This window comes from Lepidochelys olivacea, assembly GCF_965140295.1.
Source record: "Lepidochelys olivacea isolate rLepOli2 genome assembly, chromosome: 4".
In the NCBI taxonomy this organism is placed as follows: Eukaryota; Metazoa; Chordata; order Testudines; family Cheloniidae; genus Lepidochelys; species Lepidochelys olivacea.
This window is the reverse complement of record NC_140414.1, coordinates 97,190,252-97,203,225: the sequence shown is the minus strand read 5'-3', so window position 1 is coordinate 97,203,225 and position 12,974 is coordinate 97,190,252. Positions and strand designations below refer to the sequence as shown.

The 12,974-nt window shown below is 41.0% G+C and overlaps 1 protein-coding gene across 1 annotated transcript in view; it reads right to left on the bottom strand.

The window, feature by feature from the left end:
* SCFD2 (sec1 family domain containing 2) overlaps positions 1-12,974 on the bottom strand; it is a 312,552-nt gene that overhangs the window by 256,883 nt on the left and 42,695 nt on the right. The window contains exon 3 of the mRNA XM_084626275.1: positions 8,768-8,895. Within this exon, the coding sequence (XP_084482401.1) occupies positions 8,768-8,895 (128 nt within the window). The remainder of the gene's footprint in view (positions 1-8,767; positions 8,896-12,974) is intronic.

Below are 12,974 nucleotides of genomic sequence, written 5' to 3'. Positions count from 1 at the left end.
TTTTATACACATATGCAAAAATTACTTTAGTTCTTATGCTCCTCTAGAGGGCACTGGTAATTTATCAAGCCAACTATCAACATGCAATAAGAAGTCACTGGAATACATACCAAAACAGGGCACACATACCAAGGGAAACCTTTACAAAAATAAATATTTCTGTGTTTTTAAAATTAATAAAATAGAGTCCAACCACACCAGTGAGAAAGAAGGACAGCCTCACTAAATTGCTAGGACGGGGCCAGTGGGATAGGAAGGGCACAGTGGACTTGGGAAGCCAGGCTGTGCAGATTCTTGTTGGGCTGCATGCATTAGTACATTTGACTTTTGTTTAACACAAACAAACAAACAAACTAAAGCAGATGCTGCTTTAGTGTAAGCATTGCTACAGGACCTGCACAGATCAGGCTGTGAAATTACAAACAAAAAACAGGGACATTTTAAGTCGGAAAAAAATTACATTTCAGGGCAAGACAGACCAAGATTAGTGTTTTAAGCTCCAAGTGAGCCTCATAAATTGTAGACTTTGAGACAGTGCGTGTAACCTTAATGCGAAAGAACAGATTAAAAAAATACTTCATCATTTTGCTTCCCATACTTTTTACTTTCTATTCTCTACAAATCTTTAAAGTAAGCACTTCAACTTTAAACTGTCCTTTACTGAAGAAATGAGCTGTTCGTTTGCCTTATACAGATGAGCTACTCAGGAGAACTCTACATTTATAGGTATATGAACGTATGTCTACGAAAGTGTGACCATATATATTTCGGCTATACAAGAAAACCATTAGTGAAGAAATATATACGAAGTCTTATGTACAAAGGCTACCAGAAGCATAAGAAAAAGATCAACTGAAAAAAATAGAAGAAGATTTGTATGGAAAGGCCTTTAGAGGAAGACAGACAAAATCTACCAGTGATTGGGAAAATGAATTATTAAGGGTAAGGCTCTCTAAATTCTATTTCCATATGTATCTTGGGTTGGGAAGGAAGCACTATTTATATTTATATAATCACCAACTTCAAATGGGAGGAGATTATGACTAAGATTCCACGTATGTACTGACATTCTCAAAGAACACTGTATCTTTCGTAAATCTCTTCCAAAAGGGATCTCTGCAAGGGGATCCTTTTGGAGATTTCTTGCCCCAGAGTCCACTTCAATGAATTTTAACACAGAAAGGAACAATTTGACCCTAAATATAGTTGTGTGCTTGCCACCTTAAAGGAAACAAGGAAAGGCGCCAGCCACATGCATGGAGAAGGCTGCCATAATCACCCTAGAACTGTGCCAAAGAAGGTACTGTTGTGGGCCGAATTAGCACAAGGCCACTCAGGCTAAATATAAATGCTGATGCTAAGAAATAACAGACAAGGAGCGGTGTATTTGTGAACAGTTATATACTGCATGCAAAGCTAAGTCAACACTGTTAAGGTTTAGATTTTAGGCAGAAGGGTGCCAGGCAACCAGAATTCCCCTTCACAAGAATAATTTGCAATAGGGTTGTAATGCTATGATACAGTAGTCAGGTAATTTTTGTGAAAAGTATTACAGATATTTCTGAAGTTTATTTGATCCCTCCACTTGATAGTATTGAGTCTTTAATACTTTTGGACTGATGCTGTCTCTAGAAATAGCACATTAATAAATGTATTATTATTTAGAATATCATGCAAGTGATTTTTTTTTAAAGTCTGCTTCCTATTCTATATCTGCTTCCGATTTCAGATACTGCATTGCCCAAGCATATGGAAAAGTTGTTGGTCTTCTCTCTATAAACAGTATTCCAGATCAGTTTTCCATAGGAAAAAAATCCTCCAGGCTAATGCCCACCCCCAACCTTCTCTAAATTACTTCACAGGCTATTCTTTCATGCTTCCTAAAGCCAGGCCAAACCTCCAGGCACACCCCGGCTCCTACCCAAAATTTGGAAGTTCTGTTCAAACTTTACTCAGGGAGTTACCACACTACTCTGGGGAGTTACAGTGTTCTTACCCCCACCATCTTTTACAAAGCCTGATGCTGGGCTAAGTAGTTAGGGTAGGTCTCTCCTGGGATCTTTAAAAATTTAAAGACTAAGACTTTCAAGCTGCATTTTGTATACTTTAATAGAAGAAACCGAGAAGGCTTTCTTCCCATTAATGAGGATTAAAGTAACAGCAGAGAGCACTTTGTTTCTGTTACTGTACAGGTGTTTCAACTTTGATCATTCACTACATCAATAAGGGAACATAATAAAGGGATTCAGACTCAAGCTAGGTTTACCATCCTCTGTTAAAACTGCCAAACAAGTCTGTTTTTAAGACAACAGAAAGCTATGTGTAGCAAGGTTTCTATTACTGCCAGGTAATATGTTAATAGCACAGCTTTCAACAACAGACTCAGGGACAGTCACATTCAGAGGATCACTAAGAGATACACAAGAATAGAAAGAGTCAGAGGGGAAGTCAGGACTGGATAAGCAGCAGCATGTGGATAAAAGAAAATCCCTTTTCCCTGATCTAGCAGTTCCTAAAAAACACATTTGGCTCCCCTATGGAGAAGGGAGGCCAACTCATACTTTTGGCCTCTAGTAGGCCTTCGAGTTTAGTCTTAGTTCTTTGTCTAGTTCTTTGAGATGGTTCCCCAGGCCCTCAAGTTTTCCGTTGACAATATTATTTCAAGTTCATCCAGATGCTACTTTGAAGCACCAGTATGTTTGATAAACATTTCTGAAGTGTTTTCAAGCAAGTCAGCTGGACAGGAATCTCACACTGAGATTGTAAAATTATGGCACAACACCTGTGTCTTTGACCATGTTGCTGTTACCAGCAGCTTAAAGAGGACAATTTTCCTTTTGTCATCTTTCGGGGGGGGGAGGATCATCTTAAAATGGCACATACTCCACAGAACTCTTATCCTCACCTGGAAACCACAGCACAAGCTGACTGAAGAATTCAGAGGAGAAAACAGCACACTTTCAGCAAAATTCCTCCTCAGTAGACACCAGGGAGATCTTGCCACCTTGGAATTGTATTTATTTCTTAGCTCCCAGAAAATTCAGCCAGTGCTGCTCTCCCCATCCTGCTACACTTTCCTTGACATCCAGGCCTCTCACAACAGCCTCCAGCTGTTCCAGAAGCTCTCTCATCAAATCTGATGATAGTTTTGCCAGCAATAATGTTACACAGCCTAAAAGAACCTACAAGCAACACTCCACACCTTGCCTACTCAGCTCAGCATTATGTCTTCAAAGTTGTTTCCCACCACTTCTCTAAAGCATTAGTCCCTACAGTCCTGTTAAAACGGATGAGTTCAGAGGGGGGATTTAACCTACCCCTCCACTCCTTTCAACTAACAAACCACTGTAATTCACTCAGCTGAAGCCTGGAGGCAGTTTGTACAGGTGAATCATAATTCCCTACAATTAGGGATTTGTAATGGAACCACAGTCAAGCCCTTAACAGTAAGGCACCATCCATTTAGCTCAGTCCAGTTTTGAGAGTTCAGAAGGTAAAAGTCACCACAAATTTTTAAATGAAAGCTTAAAGGGACAGTAATGAGTCTCCTGCAGCTGGTGAAACTTTTGCTGAAAAACGACATCATTTGGGACATTGGCAGTACAGGGGCCCTATGTCTGCAACTGAAAAATAGTTTCCAAAGTTCTCCAATACGAGTCACACAGAAGGGACCACCAGATAATCTAGTCTGACCTCCTGGATATAACCAGACACCAACACCACATAGCACTTGCACAATAAACCAAACAACTGAAATTAGACCAGAGTATTACAGCCCACAGATTACACTATTGTGTGCCACAGACAGAGAACAGCAGGAACTGAGTCCCACCAATGCCCAAGGCGCCCCAATAGCAGGGAATTGATATGCAGTAGGTGCGCAACACAGAAAGGTTAGCAAGAAGGGGTTTACCTGACAGCCAACAGGAAGATATTCAGTGGTTAATAAGGCATGAATACAATTCCACATTTATTTATGAATTGTGATTTGTATGTAGCCTTAAAATGATGCTGCTGCTTCCTGGGCTTCTCCTAACCAATCTTCCTCTTTACCATTCATTGAGTGTGTTAATGCTTAAAACTTCATTTGGGTTTAAATATTAAAATGAAACTCAAAGTTGCATACTAGTGAAGGCTGACCACGGAAACGGATCCCAGCACCAGTGAGGTTCAAAGGCAGTGCCCAAGTGGTGAGATCAGACTTCTGTCTTACTCACAACCCCCTCTTGGCTGCTGGAAGGGCAAGGAGCACCTGTTCCCTCGCTATCTCTCCTGGCAGCTACTCAGAATTCTCTCTCTCTGTTCATCCTTGCAGCTTGAAGACTGGAGAAAATGGAGCTGCCAGCAGATGTGAGGAAAACAGTTACAATGACGACTTTTCTTCTTCCACAGCTGGTATCATAAGCTCTCTCACTCTCCTCCCACCCCAGGGTGGGAGAGCTTATGCATTCTTCAACACCCCGCAGAGGTGCTGAGCACCCTGCAGGATACACGGGTGTCACACTGAATAAGCTGTGCTCCTATGACAGGTGTTCTGCTCCTGTTACATAAGACCATCAAAGAAAGGAAAAAGCTGGTCCTTAGTATTTGTCTGTCTGGGAAAAACATGCACCACACACGCACGCGCGCACACACACACACACACACATTGAGGAAGGCAGGAGAGCGATTTGATTCATTGCAGTGAGTGGTTAAGGATATTTTAGTACACTGAAAGAAGCAGAAGTTTTTTTACTTTCTTTACACATATTACAGGAGGATAGAATATGGTTTATAAACTCTGAGACAGGACTCCCATGCTGCCACTGTCAAACATGATGCAGTTTTTCAGCCAGCTGCCCACAACAGGAGGTCTCAGAAATACCAACTGGAATTTTAATCTTTGCTTCCAAATGCATTTCACTCCTTATGTCAAGCATAAAAACAGTTTTCACCTAGTGACAGCTGACTTTAGTAAAAGTGTTAGAGATTTTCTTCATGTTGGAAAATGATGCTATGATATTTAATATGAGGCAGGGCCTAAAAGTCCTCAAAACATTCCCTCTAAATATTGGAGAGACCGAGGTGCTACTCCTAAGCAGCAGAAAACAGTGCAATATCCACTGAAATACACCAATATCTGTAGAGCCCAAACTATGACAGTGCAAAGTTAACCTAGGCAGAGGGTGTGGAGACTCAAATCACCTCCATCTTCTCTCCAGCCTTCACTGCCCCATATCTCCATCATATTGGAAGCAGGTGGCCTTTTGACTAAATAAAGGCATCTGTCAGAAAAGAGGTAGCTAGAATTGTTTTGTCCCAGGCAAAGGAAGCAACTGATAGGCAACATGCTACTTAATTTCTTGCTGTCTTAAGGGGCTTTAAGTGTTCTGTAGCATGATAATTTGGCACTGCACACTCAAAAGACACAGTATAGTTTTAAAGTTTCATTCAACAGTTATGCATCGTTGAACAATTTTAGTTCCTGACATGAGGAGCAGTTTCCTGCATTTATTAGCCAATGAGAAGCTATGGTTTCTAGAAAACCAGACACACACACTTCTGCCCTCATTTCTAGCTTTTGCTTCTTATTTCTTCGTTTTTTTCATTTGCAAGATTGTCCCAAAGCTTTTCTTTGTTGCTCTTCTAGTTATGGGTTGATGAATCCACAGTTTAAAAAATAAATAAGAGATGTACAAATAATAGTAATTTATATCCGTGCTTCAAACATTATTTCAAGCACAAATAGCATTTCACACACCTCCACTGCCAAAACAAAACAAAAAAACCCAAACAATAAAAGTAAATACTATGGACTCAACAGAAACCACTTTTAACATGAATCCTTAAGGAGGAAGAGTTGTTGTGGCTCTACTTTGGCCTAAATCCAGAAAATGCTTCTCCTTGCTGCTAGTCTCATTGAAGTTTCTGGTCACTTGAGTAAGAGTCTACAGCACAGGACCCTTAATTTGAAACCGTGGGAATGGAGAACGGAGCACAGGATGGAGGGTTATTGGTTTATTAGCAATAGAAAGCAGCAAAAAAACATTTTTAAAAGCAAAAATTAAATCCATTATAAAAATTAATACTTTCTATCACACAAAAATGAACAAGTCATCCTGGGGGATGCTCTCACACACATTATTTGAGGTTATTTAAGCAAATATTCCCAATTTACTGTACCCTTTTTCTTCTAGGTAGATTTGTGACAACAGCCCTGCAACACTTGTCAACTTCCCACTCTTTCAAAACATCCAAGACTGCAGTGTACTGTTGGTATCACCAACACTCACAAACAGTAACTCTGTTTAAGGGTTCAGAGTAGCAGCCGTGTTAGTCTGTATCCGCAAAAAGAAAAAGAGGAATTGTGGCACCTTAGAGACTAACAAATTTATTTGAGCATAAGCTTTCGTGAAGTGAGCTGTAGCTCATGAAAGCTTAGGGGTAAAGCAAGTCCGTTTTTATTCCCTATTCAGTGTTTTCTATTCTTGATTTACACATGAGAGTAAAATAAAAATACAAATTTTGCTTTTTAAAAACAAACACTGAGGGAAAAAAATCTACATATTTTCCTTGTAAACAGGTTTGCTGCTTCATTTGCATCTACTTGTGTTAACGGCACATTGCATGTCAGGATGTCTTGGAGCAGAGCTGTGTCATGGCCCTAAAAAAGATACATTAGAAAAAAAAATACATTAATGGTTATTACGGCTCATCCAACAACTTCTATTGAAAGAGATCTGTTTTTTCCATCTCTGATTAGCACACTGATCAAAATACATTAAGTTCACTGAAAAGCAAAACACACATTTTTAAACTAAAAAGTTGTTCAGGAATGTTTTAACTTCTAGTCAGATCAAAACGGAAAAAAAAAATCACATCCATCCTTAGACACGGTTCAGTGTCAACATTTTGGAAAATATGAATATAAACAATGAAGCGATCAGACATTTGAAAAAAGTGTCACTGCCAGGTACACACAACAGGAGAGTCCTATTCTATAACTGAAACACCCAGCAACAGCATAAAGCCATGCAAAGACACAGGTCTAACACTTTATAGTCTCACTAGTATCTAATGTATTGATCAGATGCCCTGAGATATTTCATTCATTCTGTGCTTTCCCTCCAGCCTCGAGGAAGATTTGGGGACTGCCATAGCTCTTCATCTCCTTGATCTACGATCTGATAATATCTTCTCTTGTCCTCCGCACTGGAGCTGTTCCCCCCAACTCCCCACCTAGGTTCCAACCCCTTCCCACCTAGGCCGGCTAGAGACAGGGTGGAGATTCCAGTGCCCTTCCTCCCCCTCCCACAGAAAGGTCAGATGGCTACCAATGATGCTTCTCCTACATATCTTCAGGATCTTTAAGGAAGTCCTCAAGACATGAAGGTTTTCTTTAACATCCCTAAAATATGTCCATGTGTTCAGAATTAATGGGGTGTGTGTAAAGAATCTCTAGTTGCTCCCCAACCTCTCCAAGAACTGGAAAAGGACTTAAATCAGTCTCCTCCATTTGCTGTCTTCACCTGTTCTATTTTTCCCTAATCTCTTTTTCTTTTCTTTAAAACAAAAACAAACAAGAAACACACACAACTAAGTATGTTAGTAAAATGTTAAACATAAATTACACATGAAGTGAGAATGTTAATATTTGCATATTAACATTGCATCTCAACATAAATGTAGTATTTCTGATTACTAGTCTATTAATGTAGACTTTAAGTGTATCAGGTGCATAAAGAATATAATAGGTAAGATGAGTGCGTTAGTTTTTTTTTGTATTTCATGACTTGTTTAAATATGTAAGCCTACCATTAACTTCTTGAATTTCAATGTATTTTTGTTTTGTTTTGTTTTTGTCCAATTAGAATAACATACTCAAAAAGCTGTAAAACCTCTATATCCCGCAGCTAGCATATTTCTAAGGACTCTGACTCATATTAAATTTTGTTTTCAGCTTTTTGTGCGGTGGCCTTGCCTCACAGAAAGCTCAGTTAAAAGAGAGAGAGCGAGAGAGCGAGCAGCACAGATTCCAACAGTCCCGCTCCTAGCCAGACTGTCTGCTTGTCGAGAACAGAAGCTCAGCAGACTACTCTCTGTAAACATGCCCCAAACTGTCATACTTCATAGTACAAAGGAAAGAGGCAACACTAAGCACTTGCATCAGTATATTTATCATCCTCCACGTAACTCTACCACTTTATAGGCTTTTGAATCTTTAAAAAAAAAAAAAAAAAAAAGCAAGCTCCAAAAACACAACTGCATCATGCTTGAGCAGAAATTGTTCTCATGCAGCCTCAAAGTTCACCAGAGGCCAACTATGGTGGGATAAGAATTTAGAGAATAATGTAAATGCTTTAAATTAGTGGTCTCCAAACCATGGGACGTGCCCCCTTGAGGGTGGGTGTGGAGAAACATCTGGGAGGGCGCAGTGGGGCACAGGCCAGCCTGCGCAGGGGAGCAGGGAAGGAGCACCACCCAACCCTGCTCTGCCCACAGCTCCGCTCTGGCTCCATCTCCAGCCCCTGGCCACAACTACAGCCCCAGCTTCACTCCTGGCCCTAGGCCGCCAGCCCCCAGTCCCTAGGCCACAGCTCCCGGCACCCGGGCTGCTGATTCCACTCCTGGCCAAGGGGGACATGGACACATGCCATTACTGTTAAGGCGGGGCATGAGAGGAAAAGTTTGGGCATCACTGCTTTAAATGCTTGGGACTGAAGGAAATATGGATGCTGAAATATTCCACATTATAGCCCCCTGGTGAAGGGTATATTATAACGCTTACCCATGTTCATCTTAATGGGCAAGTTTTCTCTACTTGCAGCCTCCACTAGGTGTCTCCTAACTTCCATCACAGCTTCCTTTTGTCTGAGATTCATTAAGGACTCCCAGAGAGCTTTGGCAGCTGGATCACTGTAAAAAAACCAAGAGGGTTACACTAAACATCTGTTGCATAATGAAATAAGTTTAAGGCAACATTTACAGTTTAAACTGCGTGTTCATATGTAGTAACGTCTATGAGGTGGACAGTATATAGACTGGTTTCAGAGTAGCAGCCGTGTTAGTCTGTATTCGCAAAAAGAAAAGGAGGACTTGTGGCACCTTAGAGACTAACCAATTTATTTGAGCATGAGCTTTCGTGAGCTCCAGCTCACTTCATCGGATGCATTCAGTGTTAACTTTTAAAAATGGTTACTGTGATTCTATATTAAAAGCTCATACTAGCTTGTTACAAACTGGCATTACAAGTCACACACCAACATTTTCACAGATACTAACAAACTAAAACAAACAAGACAGCCCAGATGTAACCACTATTGTTCACTTCGGAAATATCAACAATACTCTGAAGTTTTTCAAATACTGCAACTGAAGTACAGATAGGCTCGAACTCCAAAGTTTGGGTCTGAATCTTGGTGCAAACATTCCTAAAATTTGGGAGCTGGTGTGCTGATTTGATACAATGGGTATCTTGGGGCTTTGTTTATTGTCCTCATATTTACATATAAGAAATGAACAATCTGCAATAAATCTTAACAGTTCTTACGTTTTTGGTATCTACAGAACATAAAAATGATTTATAGTTAGCTTTTAATAAAAGACACCTAGTATTTTATTTGGCTCATCTGCATTCATTTCCTCATCAGTATTCTCTCTCACCCAAGATACTGTAGTTTATATAATGAATGGCTCCAGTGTTTTCTCTGGAACAAACTTGCCTTAAGCTAAGTCCACGCATATTTTATTTACTGGGTTGGTTTTTTGCTTGTTTGTTTTTTTAAAATAGCTTCCTTCTGTTTTCTCTCAGGAGATTTTTTCCTCCTATTTTTCCTCTAGAGACCCGTACCACAAGTTTACTGTATGCCAGAAATAATTGTTTTGTTTTATGAAATACTCATAATTGAGTTGATACCTGTGTTGTGCTGTCTCCACTGATACGGTCTGGTTATGTTAAGTCCACCATATCATCCTCCAGTGCAGGTCAGAGTACTTTATAAGCCCCTCTATTAGTAGCCCAAGAATCCCATAATCTCTATTTGGATTTGGCAGGGGGCATGGGGAGAAGTGGAGGACGGGAAGGAAATTAAACACCTCCCTCAGCTAACCAAGGTTGGGGGAGGGAGTGTATATTTTATGTGTGTATGAATGAGAGCGCAAGCATTTCATCCCATTAATGTGCTCTGAGAAAGACAATCCAAGCTAAATAGCAGAGAAAAATTGGAGTAAATTGGGGAATAGTCTCCTCAGGGAAATGGCAGGAGACCCATCACTTGAGATATTTAAAAATTAGCCTTGATAAAGTACTAGAAAAATATCCTGCACAGCACGATCCTGCATCAACAGAGGAACTGACTAGATGACCTAAAGCGTCTCTTCATTTCTAATTTCTAGGACACTTATTACATCTCTCTCAGGCCAATGAGGTCTGGGGGGACAGCTCCTTCCAGAGACCACCCAGCCCACTTGTGATGCAGCCACAAGCAATACAAGTCACTCCACTTGCAAGGATGGTCTGAGTGCACTGTCATAATGGCCAGCCAGCACCATACTAATCTCTTGTAACATAAAATGGAGTACTTTTTGATACAAGGACTAGAATTCAAGACAAAGCAGAGGTTCCAAGAGTAACTGTATGCTTCAACACAACTTCCTTGAATTAATGCACTGCTATGTTACTTTACACTTATGAATCTTGGATTGTTTGGGTTTACTGCTTAAATTCCTTTCTAGTTATCATCATCATCATACATCTGACCCTATTCAGACCACTCTTATAGGGCATTGTCTACACTATCATTTTAAAATGTGTCTGAGGGTTAGGTTCCTACATAGTTATCCCTTGTTCTAGTTACAACGCTTGTACACTCTGCAGCATACATGGGATCCTAACCAACTTCCCAAACCATGGTATAGCCTTGGACGTGATTTGCTCAAGACTCTGTCTGGACCTTAGCTGTATCCCCATCACACTACACAATGAAACCATGCTGTAACTGGGTCCCTGACACATAGCATGATGGGGAATCTTCCGCGGTGATAATTTACAATGGTGCTTCAAGGGTGAGGGGGAAGGAGTAGCCCTGGTTGGCTCTCATCATTCTCCCGGCCCTCCTCTGAATGTTTTCCCACCGTCCCCCACCCCACTCCCTGCCACTGCTTTTTCTCATGTCTGTTTCTCCCTTATGCCTCAGTTATCTATGGACCCATCTAGAGTGTACATCATCAGATGGTTTTACACAATTTTTATTCTGAACATTCTTTCTCTTCTGCTGATTGACTATTTTCTCCAATAATCCCGATCCTCACAGTCTCTTCACTGGAGCACCCTCTCCCATGCTCTTCCATTCTTTGTCCCCCTTTCTCTTACCTCCCTTTCTTTGTTTTTATTCTTTTAGCTAATCCCTTTCAGACTCTCTATTACCAACCCCAAATTTGCAAATATTATTAATCTGGCTCAAAATATCAGGAAATTGCCTTAAGATCATCTATTTTTTAAAGAAGATAATAAAGTTTGACAGGTTTCAGAGTAGCAGCCGTGTTAGTCTGTATCCCCAAAAAGAAAAGGAGTACTTGTAGCACCTTAGAGACTAACAAATTTATTCGAGCATAAGCTTTTGAGAGTTACAGCTCACTTCATCAGATGCATGCAGTGGAAAATACTGTAGGGGGATTTTATACACACAGAGAACATGCAACAATAGGTGTTACCATACAAACTGCAAGGAGAGTGATCAGGTGAGGTGAGCTATTACCAGCAGGAGAGGAAAAAAAACTTTTGTAGTGAGAATCAAGGTGGGCCATTTCCAGCAGTTGACAAGAACGTGAGAGGAACAGTAGGGGGGAAAAATAAACATGGAGAAATAGTTTTTACTTTGTGTAATGATACATCCACTCCCAGTCTTTATTCAAGCCTAATTTAATGGTGTCCAGTTTGCAAATTAATTCCAATTCAGCAGTCTCTCATTGGAGTCTGTTTTTGAAGTTTTTTTATTATAATATTGCCACTTTTAGGTCTGTAATCGAGTGACCAGAGAGGCTGAACTGTTCACCGACTGGTTTTTGAATGTTATAATTCTTGACGTCTGATTTGTGTCCATTTATTCTTTTACGTAGAGACTGTCCGGTTTGGCCAATGAATTTTGACGGTCTTTTTGGCTTTCTGGTTTTCGAGAAAGCAGAATTCTCATTTTCCTGCTTTTCTTCACAACCACAAGGCTAGAAACTTTTTTTTTTTTTTTTAATGAAAGTAAGCTGAGGTTTTCACACACATGCCTCCAGGAGCTGGGGCTTTATACATAGACATTAAAGGTCTGAAGGGACGAAAAGCACTAAATATAGCAGTGCTCCTGACAAAATTGTGAGAGTTGGAAGAACAGCTGTCTTTCCTTCTCTCCCACCCTGGGCCTACAGTATATTATATTTAAACTTAAATAATCAAATTTAGAAAACCCACCAAAAAGTATATACATTAAAACAGCAAAACATGGAACTTCTATGTTCCACTTGTATGTTATATGTTTTTCCCTCACCCTCTGTCTACCTTTACAGCAGTGTGGTCTAGTGGATAGAGCACAGGAATGGAACTCGGGAGACCTAGGTTCTATTCAGGGGTCAGCCCCCACCATGTTGCACGACAGACACTTGACAAAATTACCGGACTTAGTGACGGACATTGGCGGAGGGAGCTCTGGGCTGAGGCAGGGGTTGGTGTGTGGGAAGGGGTGTTCAGGCTCTGGGCTGCAGGTGTGGGTTCTGGGGTGGGGCCAGAAATGAGGGGTTCGGGGTGTGGGCAGGGGCTCTGGGCTGGAGCAGGAAGTTGTGGGAGTCTGGGGTGCAGAAGGCTGCTCTGGGATGAGACCAAGGGGTTCGGAGGGCAGCAGGGGGATCATGGCTGAGGTTGGGGTACAGGAGGGGGTCAGGGGTGCATGCTCTGGGCGGCGCCTACCTCAAGCAGCTCCCGGAAACAGCAGCATGTCCCCGCTCCAGCTCCT